Source organism: Mauremys reevesii, linkage group 6 (assembly GCF_016161935.1).
Source record: "Mauremys reevesii isolate NIE-2019 linkage group 6, ASM1616193v1, whole genome shotgun sequence".
Classification (NCBI taxonomy): Eukaryota; Metazoa; Chordata; order Testudines; family Geoemydidae; genus Mauremys; species Mauremys reevesii.
The window spans coordinates 21403240-21425623 of NC_052628.1; the positions used below are offsets into that span (position 1 = coordinate 21403240).

Genomic DNA, 22384 nt, shown 5'->3' on the forward strand with positions numbered 1-22384 from the left:
GGCAAAGAAGATTCAGGCACAACACTGTCACAGTGACAGTAGTGGTTGAACCTTTTCTATTTCTGAAGGTAATTTTAGTTGACTCTCTTCTGCTGTTTAGTAATACTTCTTGTACTCCTGTTGAGCAGGTGGATTCTAATCTTGTGACCCTTCTAGGAGCAATGCTCTGATGCAGAAGCCCCCTCAGTTGGGATGAAGCACGTGATCTGCACCCTAGGAGAGGAGATAAAGGATGGTTGAAAACTGGAACGTAGGTTGGACGCATAGGTGAAGCAGGTAAGAATACCAAATCTGTCTCAGCCAGGTTGGTACTATAAGGATAACCCAGGCATTGTCCTGTCTGATCTTGTTAATCACTCTTCATATTATCAGTATTGGAGGGACCGCAATGAAAAGGTCATAAATAATTCTAGCTGCAGCATGTGGATGGACTGAAGACTGGACAGGTGATAAAGAAAGAGACCAGAAAGGAGGAAGCAGAGTTTTTGGTAATGGGGATACTGAGGAAGGAGAATCTGACCAGGGTTTGTCTATACTAGACGCTTATCTCAAGTTAATCTTTGCCAAGAAACTCACAATAGTGAACACATTTGTAAAAGCTACCATGGATACTCCCTGAATGTTTGATCCAGGCTACAAGCATGTGTACTTTGCTTTAGGCTGAGCCCAGAGAAGGAAGAGAGCATGGAATTGTCAAGCACAAATAGTAAGACAGAGAGAGAGGAAATTCTGAAGAAAAGATGAAATGTTCTATTTTTGACACGCTTGGTTTGAGAAAGTGGGGCAGAAGGAGATGTCAGAGTGGCAACTGTAGTAATAAAAATAGTACTTAGCACTCAGTCTCAAATTGCTTTTCTAAATATCATTATCCCCATTCTACAGATGGGGAAGCTGATGCACAGACCACTGGACTGCATTGCCTTCTAGCTGGATATGTGGGATTTAGAGAGTAGAACAGGGAAGGGAGAATGGATGGAAACAACAGGAAGGAGGTTGAAGATCAATGACGATGCCATTGCCTTAGGGAGGAGAGACTGTTTAAAAAACCACCTGCCCCAGAAAGAGAACCAGGTCTTTCTGCTGCAGACATAATAGAGTAGATGGAGCAGAGTCTGCCTGAGCTCCCAAGCCCTTCCTTGTACTCACAGGTAGTTGCACAGGAAGACGGTACTACAATTGCTTTCTTGGTGTTGTGATTGCCAGTAATGGCTAAAAGGCAAAGATATACTTTAATAAGGAAACTAACAACCTGAGACATCTGTAATATACTTATGCGCCTGTGATGAGATATGCATTTCAAGCACACTCATACTGCCAAGATTATGATGGAAAGATGTGCAGGGAGTGGTTACATTTTAACAGAGTAAGTTAAAAGAGTTTCTCCGAATCATAGTGTTTCTAGTTTATACGCTATTGCCCCAGAGAGTTTCAGCCGTTTCCGCTGTTCCTTTGGTCTGTGAAATTCAAGGTGAAACTCAGGTCAGGTTGAGAGGGGGCTAATGGAGGATACAAAGAGGGCTGAGCTGGAGGTAGAGAAACCACAGCCAGCAAACAAGTTCATTTAAAGAAAGAAATTCTCCAAGTTTGTTAAGATCCAGAGCCCAGGGAGAGCTTAGCTAAAGTCAATGGAGTCATAATTAAGAGCCACTTTCAGGTTCACCTAAATCTGAATAGGTCAAAACTAGAAGCACCAATTCTCTTTTGTTGTGGCTTTTTTTGTTATCCATACCCCTGTTTCTTCTCCCACAATCTCTGTGATGCTTAGTCAATAATCACTATAGACACGGGATATTTTACTGGAGAAAGCCAGAGGATGGATTTGCAGAGAGCCTGAGTTCTTTCCATTCTCTGTGGTCTCTGTTTCCGTCTTTCTATATTCTACAAAACCCAAAAATTCTTCAATCCAACTCCATGCTTCTACTCAGTCTGACTCTCTCACACTCACCAGTCCTGCCATGAGCTCCCTACACAGACACAAAGGCAAAGCCCTAAATGAAAACCATGAACATAAGCAGACCAAGTTGATCTCATTCAGACATCACTCATTGTTGCAGCAGCTCTGCTGGGTCTTGTGCTGGGAGCACTTTGAATTTCTCACCACACTGACAGCATGAGGATCAATATTTTTAGGAGGTGACTATTTTTTGTTATCTGACAACAAACAGCTCACTCATCCAGGGGCAAATGGCAGTAAGATCCACAGCTGGGAGGAACTTGTTGTCCAGAATGTATAAGCCAAAAAACAAGCAGTTCACTGGGTTTCTCAAGAACGACACTACCCTGCCTCTATTCCCTTCAAAATGTTTACATCTCATAGACTTTAAGGTCAGAAAGGACCATTATGATCATCTAGTCTGATCACAGAATCTCACCCATCCACTTCAATAACAAACTCCTAACCTATGTCTGAGTTATTGAAGTCCTCAAATTGCAGAGAATCCTCCAGCAAGTGACCCGTGCCCCATGCTACAGAGGAAGGCAAAAAACCTCCAGGGCCTCTGCCAATCTGCCCTGGAGGAAAATTCCTTCCCAACCCCAAATATGGTGATCAGCTAAACCCTGAGCATGTGGGCAAGACTCACCTGCCAGCACCCAGGAAAGAATTCTCTGTAGTAACTCAGATCCCAACCCATCTAACATCCCCTCACAGACCACTGGGCATACTTACCTGCTGATAATCAAAGATGAATTGCCAAATTAATTGCCAAAATTAGACTATCCCATCATACCATCCCCTCCATAAACTTATCAAGCTTAGTCTTAAAGCCAGATATGTCTTTTGCCCCCACTACTCCCCTTGGAAGGCTGTTCCAGAACTTCACTCCTCTAATGGTTAGAAACCTTCGTCTAATTTCAAGTCTAAACTTCCTAGTGTCCAGTTTATATCCATTTGTTCTTGTGTCCACATTGGTACTAAGGAACCTCACTGACCAACTCCATGGTCCCAGTATGGCATTGTCCTTGTACTGATGTGTTACCCAGCATAGCCTTTTTATTTTCAGCTTAAAGAGTATGCCTACAGCAAGAGGATTTTACAGCTTTGCAGTCAGTCTTAGCTCTGCATATATGGCTTGATCCTGCATCAGGAAAGTCAGTGAGAGGAGGAGACATCTTATGTGACGCAGTTTTGTGAATACCTGTTTTAGGGACTAATCCAAAGCCTATTGAAATCACTAGAGAGACTCCTGGTGATGTCAATGGGCTTCAGATCAGGCCCTTAAAATTCCTGCCTGTCAGCCAGTAGCATTGTGTGTTGTGTCTATGAGCTACAGCTTCACTTGCAAATGCATCTCATTCTTTTCTAAAAGATGATCCAGATGTTCGAAGACCTTTGAACTCAGGAGATTCAAAAACCTGTATTTACAAAATATGGTTTAGCATCACTCACTAATGCCTGTAAGAGAAGACTCCCTTTCACCACAGCATGAGCTACGCAGAATAATTCTCATTGCCTTTAGGGACAGCCCTGTGTAAGAGGCAATGTCTAAGCTGCACCACCCCAGGAGTACCCCGGGGCGACACCCCTCTGAGGCACTATCCTCTCCCAGCCTCCGCACTGCTGCTGTTGGGAGAGAAGGAATAATTAGCTGCTGGCCTAGCTGCACTGACTAATACTCCTGGGTGAAGTGGCTCTCAACACACATTCAAGGGCAGAATATGGCCCTGTGTGTACACTAATTCATATCACAAGATCTATACAACCAGATGTATGTAGGGAGAGCCAAGACCTGGCTTCCTAGCTGAAATATTTTGAAGACACAGAATTTTATCGTATTGCTATTTCTGGTAATGAATCCCACACCAGGGAAAACCAAGCCTGTGGTTAACTCAGTATTTTCTCCCAAATTAACAGCACAGAAAACAAGAAATGAGAAATGGCTAATGGCACTGGGATGTGACGGGTAAGAACAATGAAATCACGTACCTTCGGGGATGCATTGTCCAAGAACAAATTTATAACCCTTACAGCATTTTTTCCTGAAAGACAAAAATAGAATAAAATAAAATAAAATAAAAATGCTGTTTAAAGGAGATATGGCCTTTAAAAACAACTTTTTAAAAGGTTTAAAAGTTCTATTTGAGAAGCGATCTCAAAAATAAATTTAAAAAGCCATTATTTCAAAAAACTGATTAATAAACTGGTGAGTTCTATTCCCGGGTATAGAGAGAGATTTGAAATGATCCATACTAGCACAAATGGTGCATGGTAACTTCAGAACGAAAGGCCTTTTTCCGTCCTAGATGCATCCTGATCTCTAATGTCTACACTACCAGAGTAGTTCGATTTAACTTAACTCGAATTTGTGGAATCGACCTTACAAAGTCAAACGTGTGTATCCACACTAAGGACAGTAATTCGACTTTGTGAGTCCACACTAACGGGGCAAGCGTCGACATTGGAAGCGGTGTACTGTGGGCAGCTATCCTACAGTTCCCGCAGTCCCCACTGCCCATTGGAATTCTGGGTAGAGCCCCCAATGCCTGCTGGGAGAAAAAATGTGTTGAGGGTTGTTTTGGGTAACTGTCATCATTCAACCGTCACTCCCGCCGGCGGGCAATCAGTTCGCGCACTTTTCTGGTGAGTGACAGCGCGGACGCCACAGCACTGCGAGCATGGAGCCTGTTGCGATCATCGCTGCACTTATGGCCGTTGTCAACTCCTCGCACCTTATCGTCCACCTCTTCCACAGTCAGATGCTGAGAAATCGGGCGAGGAGGCTCCAGCAGCGCGGTGAGGACATGAAGTGTGAGAGTGGCACAGACCTCTCACAAAGCACGGGACCCCGCGCCGTGGACATCATGGTGGCAATGGGTCATGTTCATGCTGTGGAACGGCGATTCTGGGCCCGGGAAACAAGCACAGACTGGTGGGACCGCATAGTGCTGCAGGTCTGGGGTGAATCACAGTGGCTGTGAAACTTTCGCATGCATAAGGGCACTTTCCTTGAACTCTGTGAGTTGCTGTCCCCTGCCCTGAAGCGCAAGGACACCCGGATGTGAGCAGCCCTGAGTGTGCAGAAGCGAGTGGCCATAGCCCTCTGGAAACTTGCAACGCCAGACAGCTACCGGTCAGTAGCGAACCACTTTGGTGTGGGCAAATCTACCGTGGGGGTTGCTGTGATGCAAGTAGCCCACGCAATCATTGAGCTACTGCTCTCAAAGGTAGTGACCCTGGGAAATGTCCAGGTCGTCATAGATGGCTTTGCCGCGATGGGATTCCCAAACTGCGGTGGGGCTATAGATGGAACTCACATCCCTATCCTGGGACCGGACCACCAGGCCAGCCAGTATATTAACCGAAAAGGCTACTTTTCAATGGTGCTGCAAGCACTGGTGGACCATAGGGGACGTTTTACCAACATCAACGTCGGGTGGCCGGGCAAGGTTCATGACGCGTGTGTTTTCAGGAACTCTGGTCTGTTTAGACGCCTGCAGGAAGGTAGTTTCTTCCCGGACCACAAAATAACTGTTGGGGATGTGCAGCTGCCTATAGTGATCTTCGGGGACCCAGCCTACCCGCTAATGCCCTGGCTCATTAAGCCCTATACAGGTGCCTTGGACAGTGACAAGGAGCTCTTCAACTACCGGCTGAGCAAGTGCAGAATGGTGGTGGAGTGTGCTTTCGGACGTCTCAAGGAGAGATGGCGAAGCTTACTGACTCGCTTGGATCTCAGCGAAACCAATATCCCCATTGTTATTGCAGCTTGCTGTGTGCTCCACAATCTCTGTGAGAGCAAGGGGGAGACCTTTATGGCAGGATGGGAGGTTGAGGCAAATCGCCTGGCTGCTGATTATGGTCAACCAGACAGCCGTGTGATTCGAAGAGCCCATCGGGAAGCGCTGTGCATCCAGGAGGCTTTGAAAGCTAGGTTCCTCAGAGAGCAGCATGACTTGTGACTGTTCAGTTTCTTTACAGAGAAGCTGAACCTGCCCCTGTTTCTTTACCCAGTTACTGTTGACTATCCTCTGCAGTTACATACCCCATTCACCCCGTTTCCCCCTTTCCAACACATGTTTAAAAATAAAATACATGGAACATTGTTAATTAACAAAGTTTTCTCTATTAATGACTTCGCGTTAAAGGGTTGAAACTGGGATGCAGACTGTGGTGGGTAGGGGGTGTAGTGATGTAAAGACCGCTTCTAAACTCGAGGAATGACAGGCTCCTGCTCCTAGAGCAGTCTGCAGTGCCGGTCTGGTTGTTTCAATGGAGCCTGCCATCCCTCCTTTTCGGGACTCTGTGTGCGGGGGCTACGTGACCTTGCAGCAGGATGAAAACAGTTACAGATTCCCCTGCTGCGTGGCTCTGTGGTCCAGGACAAGGACCGCTGCATAAGATCTGTAACCACCCTCCCCCGCCACAAAGTCACGTACCCCCCACCCACACAGAACATGAAAACCACCTCCCAGACCAACCAGGGTGCCTACTCACTGCACTGTGTGTGTGACCTGCTGCTGATCCTGCCCCAGTGTCTGCACCCTGGTAAAGGTGACTGTCCTATGCAATTACCAACCCCCTTTCTCCCCCCTTCAAACATAATCTTCTGTACAAGAACATGACGGAAACAGTAATTAACAGCAAAGTATTTTTAATAATCAACTAGACAGTTAGGGGATGAAACTGGGATTGGGGCTTGGGTGAGTCAGGAAGGGAAGGACTTTTCAAAATGTAGGGAATGAGAGCTTTTTGGTAATTGAGCACTCTGCAGGGGTGGAGTGACAGTTTTCACGGCCCCTGGCTCCCCTCCTTCTTGTTACTTTGGGTGAGGGGGGTATGGGACTTTGTGGCAGGGGAGGGCGGTTGCAGATACACTGCAGGGGGGCTCTGTCCTCCTGCCTGCGGTCCTGCAAAACATCCACAAGGCGCCGGAGCGTGTCCGTTTGCTCCCTCATTAGTCCAAGCAGCGTTTGAGTCACCTGCTGGTCTTCTTGACGCCACCTGTCCTCCCGTTCGCTGTGTGAGCGCTGGTACTGAGAGAGGTTCTCCCTCCACTGGCTCTGCTGGGCCGCCTCGGCTCGGGAGCAGCCCATAAGTTCAGCGAACATCTCGTCCCATGTCCTTTTCTTTCGCCGCCTAATCTTTGCCAGCCTCTGTGAGGGGGATGCTGGGTCAGGTCGGGAGACAGTCGCAGCTGTGTGATGGGAAAAAGGGAGTGAATTCCTTACAAAGATACATTTTTGCGAACAATGAACATAGTCTAGTCTGTCTCTGTGAACAAGACCATGCACAGCACCTCTCTCATGAGCACTCAGGACAAGTTCGAATTTTCGGCCTTCGCATTCATTGCCTGGGGTCTTGCATTGGAGATCAGACAAGTGGGGCAGGACAGCAGAATCCGTGGAGCAGGCAGGCATGGTAAGCCGTAGACTTTTGGCTGCTTAAAACTTAATGTATAGCAGTGCCCTCCTGCTGCAGGCAATCCAGAAAGCATGAACTCTGCCCCTGTTCCACCCCCTCGTGGCTGTCACCGGGAAAGATCCCTGTATGCTGCCCCTCTGCAGCCTCCACCACGTGGCTGTAAACCGACGCTTATTGTTATGCAAAGGAACAGTGAAGCATTCCCAATACTAACATTACCCTAATTCACCTAATTCAATGCAGGAGTCGCCGAGCGAGATCACCCTGAGGAGGATCACTGAAAGAGATAGAGAGCGCATGCTGCGTGAAAGCCAGCACAAACCGGGGGCCTATGCTGCCATGCTCGTGGAGGCAATGCTCCCAGAGTACCTGATGATAGCCTGGCGCGGAAAAGCGTGCTACCATGGAGCACCCAATAAGGCAGCTCTCCCCAGGAACCTCATGTGTAGGCTTTTTGATTACCTCCAGGAGAGCTTCGTGGAGATCTCCCAGGAGGATTTCTGTTCTATCCCCATATATATAGACCTTCTTTTCGCATAGTTAATATTCCTGTTCTGTTAGAAATAAATGTTTACATGTTTAAAGCACTTACCGACTGATCCTTCCCCTGATTCAGGGTCCGGGTTAACGGCCGGGGAGGGTTGGTAGGGGATCTCCGTGAGGGTGATGAAGAGATCCTGGCTGTCGGGGAAATCAGCGCTGTAAGCGCTGTCGACTGCCTCGTCCTCCTCATCTCCTTCCTCATCTTCCCCGTCCGCGAACATCTCCGAGGAACTGGCCGTCAACACTATCCCATCCTCAGAGTCCACGGTCACTGGTGGGGCAGTGGTGGCAGACCCACTGAGAATGGCATGCAATGCCTCGTAGAAGCCGCATGTCTGGGGCTGGGATCCGGAGTGTCCGTTTGCCACTTTGATTTTTTGATAGCCTTGTCTCAGGTCCTTGATTTTCACGTGGCACTGCATTGTATCCCGGCTGTATCCTCTGTCTGCCATGGCTTTGGAGACCTTCTCGTAGGTCTTTGCATTCCGTTTTTTGGAGTGCAGCTCCGAAAGCACAGACTCATCGCCCCACACAGCGATCAAATCCAAGACTTCCCGGTCAGTCCATGCTGGGGCCCTCTTTCTATTCTGAGATTGCCTGGACTCCTCTGCTGGAGAGCTCTGCATCGCTGCCAGTGCTGCTGAGCTCGCCCCGATGTCCAAACAGGAAATGAGATTCAAACTGGCCAGACAGGAAAAGGAATTCAAATTTTCCCGGGGCTTATCCTGTGTGGCTGGTCAGAGCATCCGAGCTCAGACTGCTGTCCAGAGCGTCAACAGAGTGGTGCACTGTGGGATAGCTCCTGGAGCTATTAGCGTTGAATTCCATCCACACCTAGCCTAATTCGACATGGCCATGTCGAATTTAGCGCTACTCCCTTCGTCGGGGAGGAGTACAGAAATCGAACTAAAGAGCCCTCTGTGTCGAACTAAATAGCTTCGCTGTGTGGACGGGTGCAGGGTTAATTTGAATTAACGCTGCTAAATTCGACAGAAACTCCTAGTGTAGACCAGGCCTAAGTGGAAAAGCAAAGTTCTTAGGCCCCTAAAAGCTCTGAGCATCCTGTTCCTCTGCTCTGCCGCGGTCAGGGCTTTCTGTCTCTCTTATTTAGGCTGGTTGACTGTGCTTTTAATAGGTGAGTGTTTGGAGAGAAGTGGGGAAGTTTATGGAGAGCATCTCAATTACAAAAAAAAATCATGGAAGGTATGGAAGTTTGGACGAGAAGATACCTGTTGAAAACGACCTGGTACTATTTTGTAAAGCAAGAGTATTTTGGATCTTTATTCAGCCAGTTCTAAGGCAGGGTCCTTAGCCAAAATTTTCAAAAGTGACTAATGATTATTGGTGCCTCAGATTCTTGGCTTCTACTTGAGACACTTTAAAAGGGTCTGATTTTTGGAAAGTGATGAGCACCCCACCGTCTGAAAATCAGGGCTCTAACATTGTGCACCCAAACACTGAACAACTCAAAATCATTAGTCCCTTTTGAAAATCGTGGATAACTTATGCCTTTGTGTGGAAAGCACACGATATACTTCTGGACCTATACATGTAAACAACCATGATCATAACTTTCATGACATGCCATAGAGCGTTTCCAAGCATCTGTCACTCTAAAGTAAACTGACTGAAGGGCCTATATCTCAGCTAGTCGTACACACAAGATTAAATGTTATAATTCATTTCCCACATTTCAAAGAACTCTGAAAAGATGACCGATTAAATAAATGAGATATTTTAACTACAGAAAGATTAATAGGGCACTTAGAATGTTCTAGAAACAGGGACACTTAAATATTAACACTTCTATATGGTGTAAAATTTCTTGAGCTGCTCACTACATGAGAAAGTTCTGGGTGTAGGGAAAACATGTGTTTCTTATAGGCTAGTGTGAAATCACATTTAAACATATGGTGTTATTTCTCTGCTTTTATTTTGTATGGCACAACTACAATAAGCTTCCAAGTTTCTTGATAGCATTTCTGAATACATACTAATGGATACAGTCTTTACAGTCCTCTATTAGAGCAATACTAAGGGCCGAGACTGAGTGATATTTTCTATTGCTTGTGGACTGCCAGCACAGCTTACCCAGAAGTAACCTGTCATTCAACCTCCTGTGGAATTAAATTTAAATTAAGTGACTTAATCTGGTTTTTGAAAGCTTGTGGATTTTAGAGATATGGACTCTAGAATGTTTTGCAGACGTGCTGAAGTGAAGTGTCTGGTAAGCTAAGAAGTAATCACTCTTCTGTTTTCCTCCTTAAACGTATAATTGAGCCAGGAGAATGCTAACGCAATGGAAGTCAATGACACAAATGTATCCCCTAGGCGACCCAGAGTTCATCACAATATATCATTATGTTGCATTTAAAACAACTATCAGTTGCAACTGACCATTTAAAACAAACAATATATTATTCCAAACTATGTAAAAACAAACTTTGGCCGCACATTTTATACACTTTCAAAGATTAGCCAGAATATAAATTAAATTTAATGAAGTTTGGACGGCTGCAGGGGAAACTTTGTCTTGTTATGCAAACACTGGTCCTCATTAGACTTCACTACAAACACTGCTGTGAAGTTTTATCTTCAAGACAAACAAATGAAGAGGAAAAAGTTCAAAGGTGCATCAGAGAGGCTGTTCAGATGCTTCAAGCTATGCAGAGGGCTTTCCAAATGCACAGTCATCTCCTTTCCTCTTCAGGATAGGGCAAGACTGACAGCACCATCTCCTTGTAGGCAGTATAGGCACATACCAGTGAAGAAACCAGCTGGTAGTGGTAGAGAATGGAACAAACTACTCAGATGCTTAAATCTACGCACATGCTTTGCCGGATCAGGGTCAGAATGCTCAGTACCTTTCAGGTTTGGGTCCTATCCTCCTAAATCAAATACTTGTGGGTTTTTTGCAAGCTAAACTGTGTAAATCTAAAGCTAACATATCTTCCCTTCTGGATTATTATATTAGCTTGTTCCCCTGCCCTGTTCAAACTCCTTCCCACCCCAGAATGTGCCAGATGCGCAGAACTCTCATTGACTGTGATGTCTATAAAAACTTGACAACAGCTGCTGGTGTGCTGAGACCAGAGTCGATCATGCTGACCAATACTGTTTCATTGTTTCCTTGTTCCGCCCCATCTTTTTATCCGTCTGTATCCAGCTATTGTCTCTTGTCCGATACTTACATTGTAAGCTTCTTGGGGCAGGGACTGTCTTTGTGCTGTGTTTGGACAACACCTACCACCATGGGATCCTGGTCCATAAATAAAACAATAATAATGAGCGGGCAGTGACTCTTCATGCTACTGGGGGTAAGGGAGGTTCCCCGACATAAGAAGCATTGTGACACTGGACCAGACCCAAAGTCTATCTAACCCGTATCCCATCTCTGTTAGTGGCCGGTTCCAGATCATGTAAGGAAAATGCAAAAACCCCGTGATAGGCAGATGTGGGACAGTTTTCCCCTATATAGGTCATGTCCTGATCGCTAATAGTTAGATATTGGTTTATGCCCTGAAGCACGACATTTAGTATTTCTTCCAGAATGTCCGTTGTCATTCATTATAACTACTGGGTATTCTTGGTATCCAGATAAACAGCCAATCAATTTTTCAATGTTGTTAGGTTCTTGGCCTTAATGACACAGTGAGGCAATGAGTTCCACAGCTTAATTCCACAATGTGCAAAAAAAAGTATTTCCTTCTCTGACTTCTGAATTTCTCACCATTTAATTTTACTGAATGTCCCCTTAGTCTTGTTTTATGAGACAGGGAGAACAGAAGTTGCTGATCTCCCCTCCTCTGGATTATCCCTGCTCCTCTGCATGGTACCTTTAAGTCCCATATGAGGGAATGGCACAAAAAGGACCTAAGCAGGCCTCAGAAACTGCATTATCTCCCCATACAATCCCTTAGCAGTAAATTCCCAATTCAGAATATCGGCTTCTTTTCTTGATACATGACTTTTCTAAATAGCAAACATTAATTTGACACAAGTTTGCAAGAGGATCTGACAGGTTAGGGTTCATACACAGAAAATACAATACTACAGTACTTGCTGGCCTGAATATCATATTACATCTCTAAGTCTAAGTAACACAGCCTGGGATATATTCTTGATGACCTTGACATTCTTTAGGCCAAATACATTCCTGAAAATCAATTTATCAAAATAACTGACACTCAAGTTGATTATTAACAGAGGGACTTTAATGGTAAAACTTATTTTCAGAACCTGGCTGACATTTCTAATCAACATTGCATAATTATCATCTCATGATACATAATGAGAGGCAAGCAGGCTGCTACTGATCTTTTTAAACACTGAACAGTTTTCTTCAGACCTGTTGCTAGGTAGTTGTACATTTAAGTGCGAATCAAATACAGGGGACAATATTTAGCTGCCTCAGAATGTGAAACAGTAGTGGGTCTGCTGTGAAATTAGCTTGGTTCATTATTAAGTTCTATTTCCAAACAGCGGTAACTTTTTAGCACACCTGCCTTTCATATCATCTAACAGGGTGCTTTACCTATCAGAAAATGCTGTATCAACGGTTTCCTGTCAGTTTCCCAGGTTTCCATGAGCTCAATGAGGTAGTATTCATTCAGGAAAAGCACTGTTTTAAATAGGAGTTTCTCCTGAGTGAAGACTGCATAAGTCCCCATCTCCCAGAATCTGGCACCTGAAATATTAAAAGAGTTGCAGTATCAGGGAGGTGTCATAATTCTACAGCTGTCAGCATTCTATAACATTCTAATTGAAAGTGTGTACATGGCCTTAGATGGATATTATATTCATCCATTTCCAGGTATCCATCATTAATGCAGCAAGAGGCCACATCTCACAGAGCTGGTCAGAAATTAGTATTTTTCTCGATGGAACGTCTTGATGAAAACAAAACACATTTTCATCAAAATTCAGTGGCAAACTTTGCCTTTTTTCCCCAAAACACTGGAAAATTTTCAACCAAAACCTGTCAAAAACCAAAACACTTCAGGTTTTCAGAGGAAAATTTTCACATTTGGGGTTTTCCAGTGAAAAATCCAAATTTTCAAGGCTATATTCCATGAACATTTTCATTTAATCGAAAACCCAATTTTCCATTGAAAAAAAATTCATCAGAAAATTCACCACCAGACCTACTCAAAGAATATCATAACATGAACTCACAACAACCTGTGCACTATCTCACAGATCAGAGTTTCAGCAAGAACTGCAAGTGAACCTGCTGTGCTTAATAACACAAGGGAGCCTTTGTAATATGTACACTGAAGGGATACTTATTGTGACTGTCCTAAGTGCTTCTTTGATCTTGAATTTCAGAAATATGCAAGACTCTAAAAGTAATACCAAAAAGGAATAATTAACTTCTATACCTGGCTGATGAATTGTTTAGAAGTGAACCAAACTGCTACAAAAATCCTTTGGTTTTTAAAAATTATATATATAATCCAAATGAGCTCCTGCACTGCCTGCCAAATCCTGCATGGACAAATAAGGCCCATATGTAGTGCGAGAGTGCTCAGTAACCCAGTAGCTGTGGGTATCTATATTTCACATACACAGAAGATTTATGCAGTTTTGGACAACATGATCTAAAACGGAAAGAACATGCGTTGTTTTTATTTGGGATACATACCAAAATCTTGAGTAACAGTGACTGGTGTAGGGAGGAGGGATAGCTCAGTGGTTTGAGCATTGAGCTGCTAAACCCAGAGTTGTGAGTTTAATCCTTGAGGGGGCCACTTAGGGATCTGGGGCAAAATCAGCACTTGGTCCTGCTAGTGAAGGCAGGGGGCTGGATTTGATGACCTTTCAAGGTCCCTTCCAGCTCTAGGAGATTGGTATATCTCCAATTATTACCTTTAGCAGTTCAGTATCATAAGCTTTGCCATGGTTTCTAGACTGAGTCCTCTTTTACAGCTATCTGAAAAGATAAATGCAGCCAAGGCAGCATTTACTATCCTGGACATCTAACCTGCAAAAGCGGGACTCCTCTCTCTTCCTCTGCATATTTCTCTCATCAATCTAGTTCCAACTGTCATTGCAGTCAATGGAAAGACTCCCCGTGACTTCAGTGGGAATTGGATTGAGCCTATAATCATCAGAATGAAATGAGCTGGGACCACATCACCACATTAAGGCAGTTTCCCTCTTCTGAAGAAGTCTTTCCATTGATTTCAATGAGATTGAATAATATTAGGAGCAGCAGGTTCCTGTTATTATCTAAAACAGGGGTAGGCAATTACTTTTTGTCAAGGTCCAAATTTCTTGGTCGACATATAGTCAAGGCCCAGACTCCAGAGAATATAATTAAAAAAAACCCAATAATGATACTAATAAGTAAATAAAAAGATTTTGGGGTCTGTTCAAAAGCATCTGGTGGTCCAGATTTGGCCTGCAGTCTGCCTATTGACTATCTTGGATCTAAAGAATCTTCCTGATACCTGGGACCACAACATATGTACTGTGTTCACACTAACTCATTCACCAGATTATTGGAAAGCAAAATGAGAATTTTGACTGAGTAAAGATCAGAAAGATCCCCCTGGGACAAGAAAACTGAAGAAGTCAGAGACCTGAGAATCAGCTGGTGTAGTAAAAGACCTGATTTCTTAAAAGTCAGGTTTCCACTGATAAATGGATTTTGAAAGATGCGAATGAAGGTCATTGTTCTGACCAGCAATTGCAGTTAGTGATTCAGTCTAGTTGTGCATTACTGTTTTCTCTAAAACAAAATGCTGCTTGGCTCTTGTTCTTAATATTTTTATCAGGAAATAAATCCTTTTTTGGTTGCTGTTAAGGTGAAACCCTTGATAAGACTGAAAATGCATGCACTATATTACTCATTCTCCAAACACTGCCACAGGCCAGATCCTCAGCTGTTAAAAATCAACATAGCTCCATTGACCCTGTGATTTTGAAAGCTTTCTGACATGCTATTTGGCTGTCCATTACTGAAATGTATTATTATCTGATTCTCTTCCTCTCAGCTATTTGAAGTGTTGTTTTCTCCTGGTGTTTTTATGGACACAGGGAGTTTTATGATGCGTGAGTAGAAATTGTGTTTCTTGGCGTCCTAACTTACAGAGGACATTGCAAAAATGACAAAATGATGAATTACTTTGCAGAGCTACTGCAGAACTCAGTCTTGTCACATGAAGGAAACTGGCTGCACATCCATGGATAAAGAGACACTGTGATCTTGAATCTAGTCAATTTCAAAAGGTGTGTTAAAAAGAAATTAACTACAAAACTCCTTCAGTAAGACAAAATCTCACTAAGATCAAACAGATCCAACTGTTGAGGCTCATGGTGATGGATATGCTGAGAGGAGATAATAACCAGTTCACCTGGAAAAATGGATTCTTTTGAAAATACATTGAAATAAACAATTTGAAGATTTGGAATTTACCAAATATCTCCTAAGCTGCACCCCCCCCCCCCGAGATAGTTAGGTGCCTACCTCTGCTTGGGATTCACAGCTGTGAACCCGCTCCTGGAGTTAGGCACCTAAATCAAGTCAATTCACCCCTTTCTTAGGAAAAGAGAGCGAGACTGAATCTTCACCCCATTATAACCAATAGCCCAGTGGTTTGGGAACTCACCTGCAATGGAAATGCAACTTTTCCTCATTTGGAGCAGGGACTTGAACTTGGGTCTGCAATATCACAGGTGATGCCCTGACCACCAGGCTATCGGGTATTCCGGGATGTAGCTTTCTTAACCCCTTCTGCTGGAGCTGTTCCACTTCGTATAACTAAATTAATATTCATTGGTGGAGGAGCTTGAATTTAGTGGTCCCACATAACAGGTGAGTGGCTCCCCATCCACCCACAAGTCCTAGCCCAGAACAGTCCCAGTCTGGTTGCCCCCAGCTGTTTTTTGTGTGAGGCCCAGTCTAGTAGAAAAGGCCTACTGGACCAGGCCCCGCAGGTGACACAGGAAGGGAAATGTCTTTTTTGAAAATCCTTCCAGGTCTTGAGGCACCAAGCAGCTCAGTGGCACCAGGCATTAGATGGCTTTACACAAGTTCAAAAGCAGAAATGTAGGCACCATGGGGATTTTTCCAGCAGAAACAAAGGTGCCTAGGGAATATAGGTGCCTCCAGGGTTAGCTGGCAGGTGAGTGAGGGTTTTGAGGATCAAGGTGTGCCTAAATGTTCCATGTAGACACCTAAAGTGGTAATTAGGTGACTAAGTCTCTTTGTGGGTCTGGCCCTTAGTCTCTCTGTGCCTCAGTTCCCTATTAGTAAAATGTGCCCTGTCTCACAGAGGGGTGTTTGTTTGAATATATTAAAGACTGAGAAATGATCAAATACTATGGTAATGAGAGCCATCTAGACTTACAAAATAAAGGTTGACCAGCGCAGCAGCACTTCCCTACCACATGTCATTTGATCACCAGTCACGTGACCAACACAGCTGTAACCCCTCTTTCCCACTAGACAAAACCCCCACTCTCAGCTCTCTGAGCCAACACTCATTCAACACACTGGCTTTGCAGCATGCCTAAAAGGTCAACGCATCCTGGCTATTTCAGACCTTGCAGGACAGAGCTTGTCGAAGGAAAGGGACCCTTAGAAAGAAAACCCCATCTGCAACAAGGGGGTTAAAGTTCAAGAGCCTCTGCTGAGTGTAGCTGTGGCAGTATGGCACAGGGGACAGAGAATGTCTCACAAGTAGGCAGAGCCAAGCTGTTGAGATTCCGTATTTGTAAGAATGGTTCCTGTGACCCTCCCTTCTGACTGATAAAGAGAACTCCCTTATTGGCATTTCCATTTCCAAATGATACAGACTGGGTTCTAAAGGAACTGAAATATGGAATTGCAGAGCTGCTACCTGTGGTCTGTAACCTATCACTTAACTCAGCCTCTGTACCAGATGACTGGAGGATAGCTACTATGACATCAGTTTTTTAAAAAGGCTCCAGAGGTGGTCTTGACAATTACAGGGCAATAAGCCCAACTTCAGTACCAGGCAAACTGGTTGAAACTATAGTAAAGAACAGAATTATCAGTCACATAGATGAACATGAATTGTTGCAGAAGAGACAACATGGCTTTTATAAAGGGAAATCGTGCCTCATAAATCTATTAGAATTCTTTGAGGGGGTCAACAAACATGTGGACCAGGGAGATCCAGTGGATATAGTGTACTGAGACTTTCAGAAAGCATTTGACAAGGTCCCTCACTGAAGGCTCTTAAGCAAAGTAAGCTCTCATGGGATAAGAGGGAAAGTCCTCTTATGGATCAGTAACTGGTTAAAAGATAGGAAATAAAAGGTAGGAATAAATGGTCCGTTTTCAGAATGGAGAGAGGTAAATAGTGGTGTCTCCTGGGGTCTATATTGGGACAAGTCTGTTCAACATATTCATAAATGATCTGGAAAAGGGGGTAAATAGCGAGGTGGCAAAATTTGTCAGACGATACAAAATTGCTCAAGATAGTTAATCCCAAAGCAGAGTATGAAGAGTTAAAAAGGGATCTCATAAAACTGGATGACTGGGCAACAAAATGGCAGATGCAATTCAGTGTTAATAACTGCAAAGCAATGCACATTGAAAAACATAATCCCAACTTTCATACAAAATGATGGGTTTTCAATTAGCTGTTACCATTCAAGAAATAGATCTTGGAGTATTGTGGATAGTTCTCTGAAAACATCTGCTCAATGTGCAGTGGCAGTCAAAATAGCTAACAAAATATTGGGAACTATCAAGAAAGGGTTAGACAGTAAGACAAAAAATGCCTCTATATAAGTCCATGGTTTGCCCACACCTTGAATAATACCAGTTCTGGTCACCCCATCTCAAAAAAGATAGATTAGAACTGGAAAAGGTCAGAGAAGGGCAACAAAAATGATTAGGAGTATGGAACAGCCTACATGAGGAGAGACTAAAAAGACTGGGACTTTTCAGCTTGGAAAAGAGCCGACTAATAGAAGATATGATAGAGGTCTGTAAAATCTTGATTGGTGTGGAGAAAAAGAATAAAGAAATGTTATTTACTCCTTCCCATAACACAAGAACTAGGGGTCACCCAATGAAATTAATAGGCAGCAGGTTTCAAACAACCAAACGGAAGTATTTCTTCACCCAACACACAATCAACATGTGAAACTCATTGCCAGGGAAGTTGTAAAGGCCAAAACTATAACAGGGTTCAAAACAGAACTAGATACATTTATGGAGGATAGGTCCATCAGTGGCTATTAACCAGGAAGGTCAGGGATGCAATCCCATGCACCGAGTGTCCCTACCCTCTGCTTGCCAGAAGCTGGGAATGGATGGCAGGGGATGATGGATCACCTGATGATTGCCTGTTCTGTTCATTCCTTCTGAAGCACTGATATTGGCCTCCTGTCAGAAGACAGGATACTGGGCTAGACGGATCATTGGTTTAGCCCAGCATGGCTGTTCTTATGGGTTCTCAGACTTTCTGGGAAGCCTCAGTGTTGTTCTGTGGCGAAATACATAATATTGGTCTTTGCCATCGCCAAACATAACCAGGCCTCAAGAATGGTATTTTTTAGCTATACACAATATATCTTAAATGTTGATGCTGAACTATCAATATTAGTTCCTTGGAAATGTCATGTAAAATAGCCATAGTTCTATTCTGTGACATAGTTCAACTGACATTACCAATCAGCAGGACGGCTTACCACAGACAGTCTGATAAAGTTTAGCTTAATGATGTCTGAAAGTGGCAGGCAAAACTGGTATGTGAACTTGATCAAAGCAAGTTTAGAGCACAATGTAAGTATGTGACTTCAATAATGCTGGGAAGTATGTACTCTGCCTACCTTAAAGAGCCATCGATTAGATTCACTAGGTACCTCCAGAAAGTGGATGTATATCACCTTCTTGAAGATAATATGGATAAAACTGGAATTTTGGTTTCTTTTTTTCCCCTTCTATTTATGGTTTTGGACCATATTTTCCCATTTTTAAATGGGGTTTAATACAAGCGAATATTCATACAATTTTTTATTAGATTGTCAGAAAATAATTATAGGATTAAATAAGAGTGTGTGTGACTAATATTGTCTGCTCAGACCTGGTTTTCATACTCTTATGTGCTGTCAGATTTATAGGCTATCTCCCTTCTCTCGTCTTTTTACAGCTCTGTTTAATTTGTTGACCTATACCAATAAAGTGGTTTTGTTTAAATGCACAGGTAAAATCATTTGGATTTCAATAAATCAAATTTAGGATAACAGGGGTGACATTTTGGGAAAAAATTAAATGATTAACGAGAGAGAGAGAGAGAGAGCAAAGCTATGTTTGTTGTATATTGTTGTATTCTATATATATAAAATATATAGAATACAACAAACATGGCTTTGTTCTTATTTGCTACATATTCATTCTCACAGGGTGGCAAGGTAGGATTTATCCTTATGTGTTTTCTTCTGCAAAAAACATTCGTGTTCTAAACCTCATTTGAAGACATCCAAAACTAAGCCCACGACATTTAAAATAAGAAAAGAGAATAAAGATTTTTTTTCACCATCTCCGACTTCCAATTGGAGCCAAATTTCTTTCCAAGCCTGTAAACAGCATGTCTTGCTCATGGCGCAGGTTCAGTTATTTATCTAAACAAAGGTGAGCCAGAGTACAGTGCTAATCATTGCACATCTGTCCAGTGTCTTGGAATTCTTAAACTTCCATGACTCTTCATTTTGTGGCTCCAATTTCCTACAAAAAAATGCATTCTCGATAGAAAGCCATAAATTCCTTTTCAGTAATGAAAGTCGTGCCAAAGCATGCTGTAAGGAACGCTGTGCTCATTAGCTGGCTGCTGTTCTGTTGCTAGGTCACTGAAGTCAAACAGAAATAAGTTGTTGGCAAGTTGTTAGATTTACTGACTCCAATCCAGTTTATAAAGCATCTTTCATCAAGAAGATCACAAAATGCTGTATAAGCAATGCCCAATAAAACCTTTTTTTAATAAACAATAAAGGCAACCACACAGTTTGCATATGCACGCACACCCAAACACATCATACAAACAATACAAGGAATTCAGATTTTAAAAGTTAGGTTTCCAAATGAGATATAAATATTGAGTAAAGTCAATAACATCGTCCAGACTGGGGAGGCTGTTGCATAAGAGCTTGACCCTGTTTTCCGGAAAGTCAATGGCAGTTTTGCCACTGACATCAATATGATTAGAATTAGAGACACAGACCAAGATTCAGAACAGTACTTAAGCATGTGGTAATGTCCCATTTACTTGCCCAGAATGGAATTGCATGCTTAAATGCTGTCCTATAAAAGGATGTTTTCCTAATTTGCAGCATAAATAGAAGAGATCTTGGGTGAAATCCTGGCCCCACTGAAGTCAATGGCAAAATGGCAGATGAAATTCAGATTTCAACCCCCCACACACCACCACCACATTTCTCTGCCCCCACCCGACATTAGAAGGCCTTGTTTCAGAAACAGCTATTTGATTTTGACTTGTCAATGAAAAGGAACATGTGACATTTCTCTGCGGTACCCAGTGTTGTGAGGCACCTTGCCCCACCTCTCCTTAGTACGAGGAAGTCTTGTCTATGCTTGCTATGCATCAGCCCCCTGGCAACACAAGCATTACCTTCCAGGCCTTGGCAGGCTTCGCTTGCTCTGCACAGGATAGTGATAGGCTAGGGTTACCATACGTCCCTATTTTCCCAGACATGTCCGGCTTTTGGGTTCTTAAATCACCATCTGGGAGGAATTTTTAAATATCTAAAAACATCCGGGATTTTGCCATTATTATTTTTCCCCAAAGAAGAGTTGATCATTCAAGAAAGAAAGTGAAAGTTGATCACTCGAGAGAGTGCCCGCTTTTTCCCCCTAGCTCCCAGCGCTTGTGCCACAAAACAGCTGTTTTGCACAGCTGGGAGGGAGGGGGAGGGAGAGGGAACGTGGCGAATTCAAGGGGAGGAGGTGGGGCCGGAGCGGGGATTTGGGGAAGGGGACCAATGGGGCAGGGAGGGGGTGGAGTTGGGGCGGGGGCTTTGGGAAAGGGGTTGGAATGGGGGCGGGGAAGGGGTGGAATTGGGGTGGGGCAGAGGGCAGGGGGTCATGAGCACTCACCGTCACCGGGGAAAGTTGGAGCCTAGCCCTATGGTTCCAGACAGGTATGATCATTTTTCCATAGTGGCGATAGTACAACGTCGACAATTTCAGTGTCTTTTCTGAGTTTGTACCGTGCACGGTAGTGTTTCCTCAAGAGCTCTTTATTTGATATTTTATTTTACTACCCCCAAACACAATGCCAAAACGGAAGTGTAAATTCACTGCAGAACTAAAGACAAAATGTCTGTGATTTCGAAGTGGTAGAGAAGAATGGGAAACTGTGTGCTTGGTATGTAGACCTGGTACTTTCATCTCTGTGAAAAATAAAGGCGCTAATGATTTACAAACTCATGTGGACTCAGACAAGGACAAAAAAGCAGTTTGAGGAGAGAGCTCATCAACAAAATTGACAGATTATTTTGTAAAACCAGGGAGCAAATCCGAGGATGCTGTTACTACAGCAGAGGGTGCTTTTGCATTTCACACCGTTAAGCATCATAATAGCTTTAAGTCAATGGATTGCACATCTGTCTTGTTGAAGAAGACATTCCTTGATTGTTGTTCTGAAAATGGTTGAAGAAAATGACACTGTTTACTGTGGAGTTGCTACAGATGGAAGCAATCGCAGTTCGGTGAAAATATTTCCAGTAATTATTCAGTATTTTGACTAGAAGAATGGCAGTTTGTAGTCAAAACTGATGAGGTCCAGAACACACCTAATGAGACTGCTGACACAATTGCTCATTACGTAAAAGAAATGCTTGAAAAAAATGGTTTGTTCAAGAAGTGTATTGCATGTACAGGTGACAACTTCAATACAACATTTGGAGGACTCCAGCATGATGAAGATGGAAAGAACGTGTCTGCAAACTTAAAGAAGTTGTTGCAGAAGAGAACATTGAGTGGTGTAGGTTGCCCAGCACACATTTTGAACAACTGTGTTCACCAATTATGCAGCAGAAAGAATGAACACTGACACAGAACATTATTTTTAAAATTTACTAGTACTTTCATATCTACACTGTCCGAACTGAGCAGCTGAAGGAGTACTGTGAGTTTGTTGAATACAGAAAGCTGCTTTCTCATAGCAAGACACAATGGCCGTCATTATGTCCAGGCATTACAAGGCAGATACAGATGTTTCCAGCCTTGAAGTCATTCTTTTTGTCACAGGACAAACCACCCACCGTGCTTAAGACATTTTTTGAGTATGAATTAAGTGAGATTTACCTCTGGCACACGCATTCACTCATGAGTGTATTCCAAACTTACATCTAAGAAATCGAGAGGGAAAGCAAATTCTGTCGTGGAAATGCTGAAAAGTTTGAACTCGGTTCACACTATCCTTCCTGAACGCAAGACTCACAACTTTATGTCCCTGAAAGTTAAGGGACTACTGGCACAAA

The 22384-nt window shown here is 43.4% G+C and overlaps 1 protein-coding gene across 4 annotated transcripts in view; it reads right to left on the bottom strand.

Annotated features, from left to right (window-relative positions):
* CCBE1 (collagen and calcium binding EGF domains 1) overlaps nucleotides 1–22384 on the bottom strand; it is a 201194-nt gene that overhangs the window by 30189 nt on the left and 148621 nt on the right. For all 4 annotated transcript variants that reach the window (XM_039545812.1, XM_039545813.1, XM_039545810.1 and 1 more), the window contains one exon: nucleotides 3926–3978. In XM_039545812.1, coding sequence (XP_039401746.1) covers nucleotides 3926–3978 — 53 coding nt within the window. The remainder of the gene's footprint in view (nucleotides 1–3925; nucleotides 3979–22384) is intronic.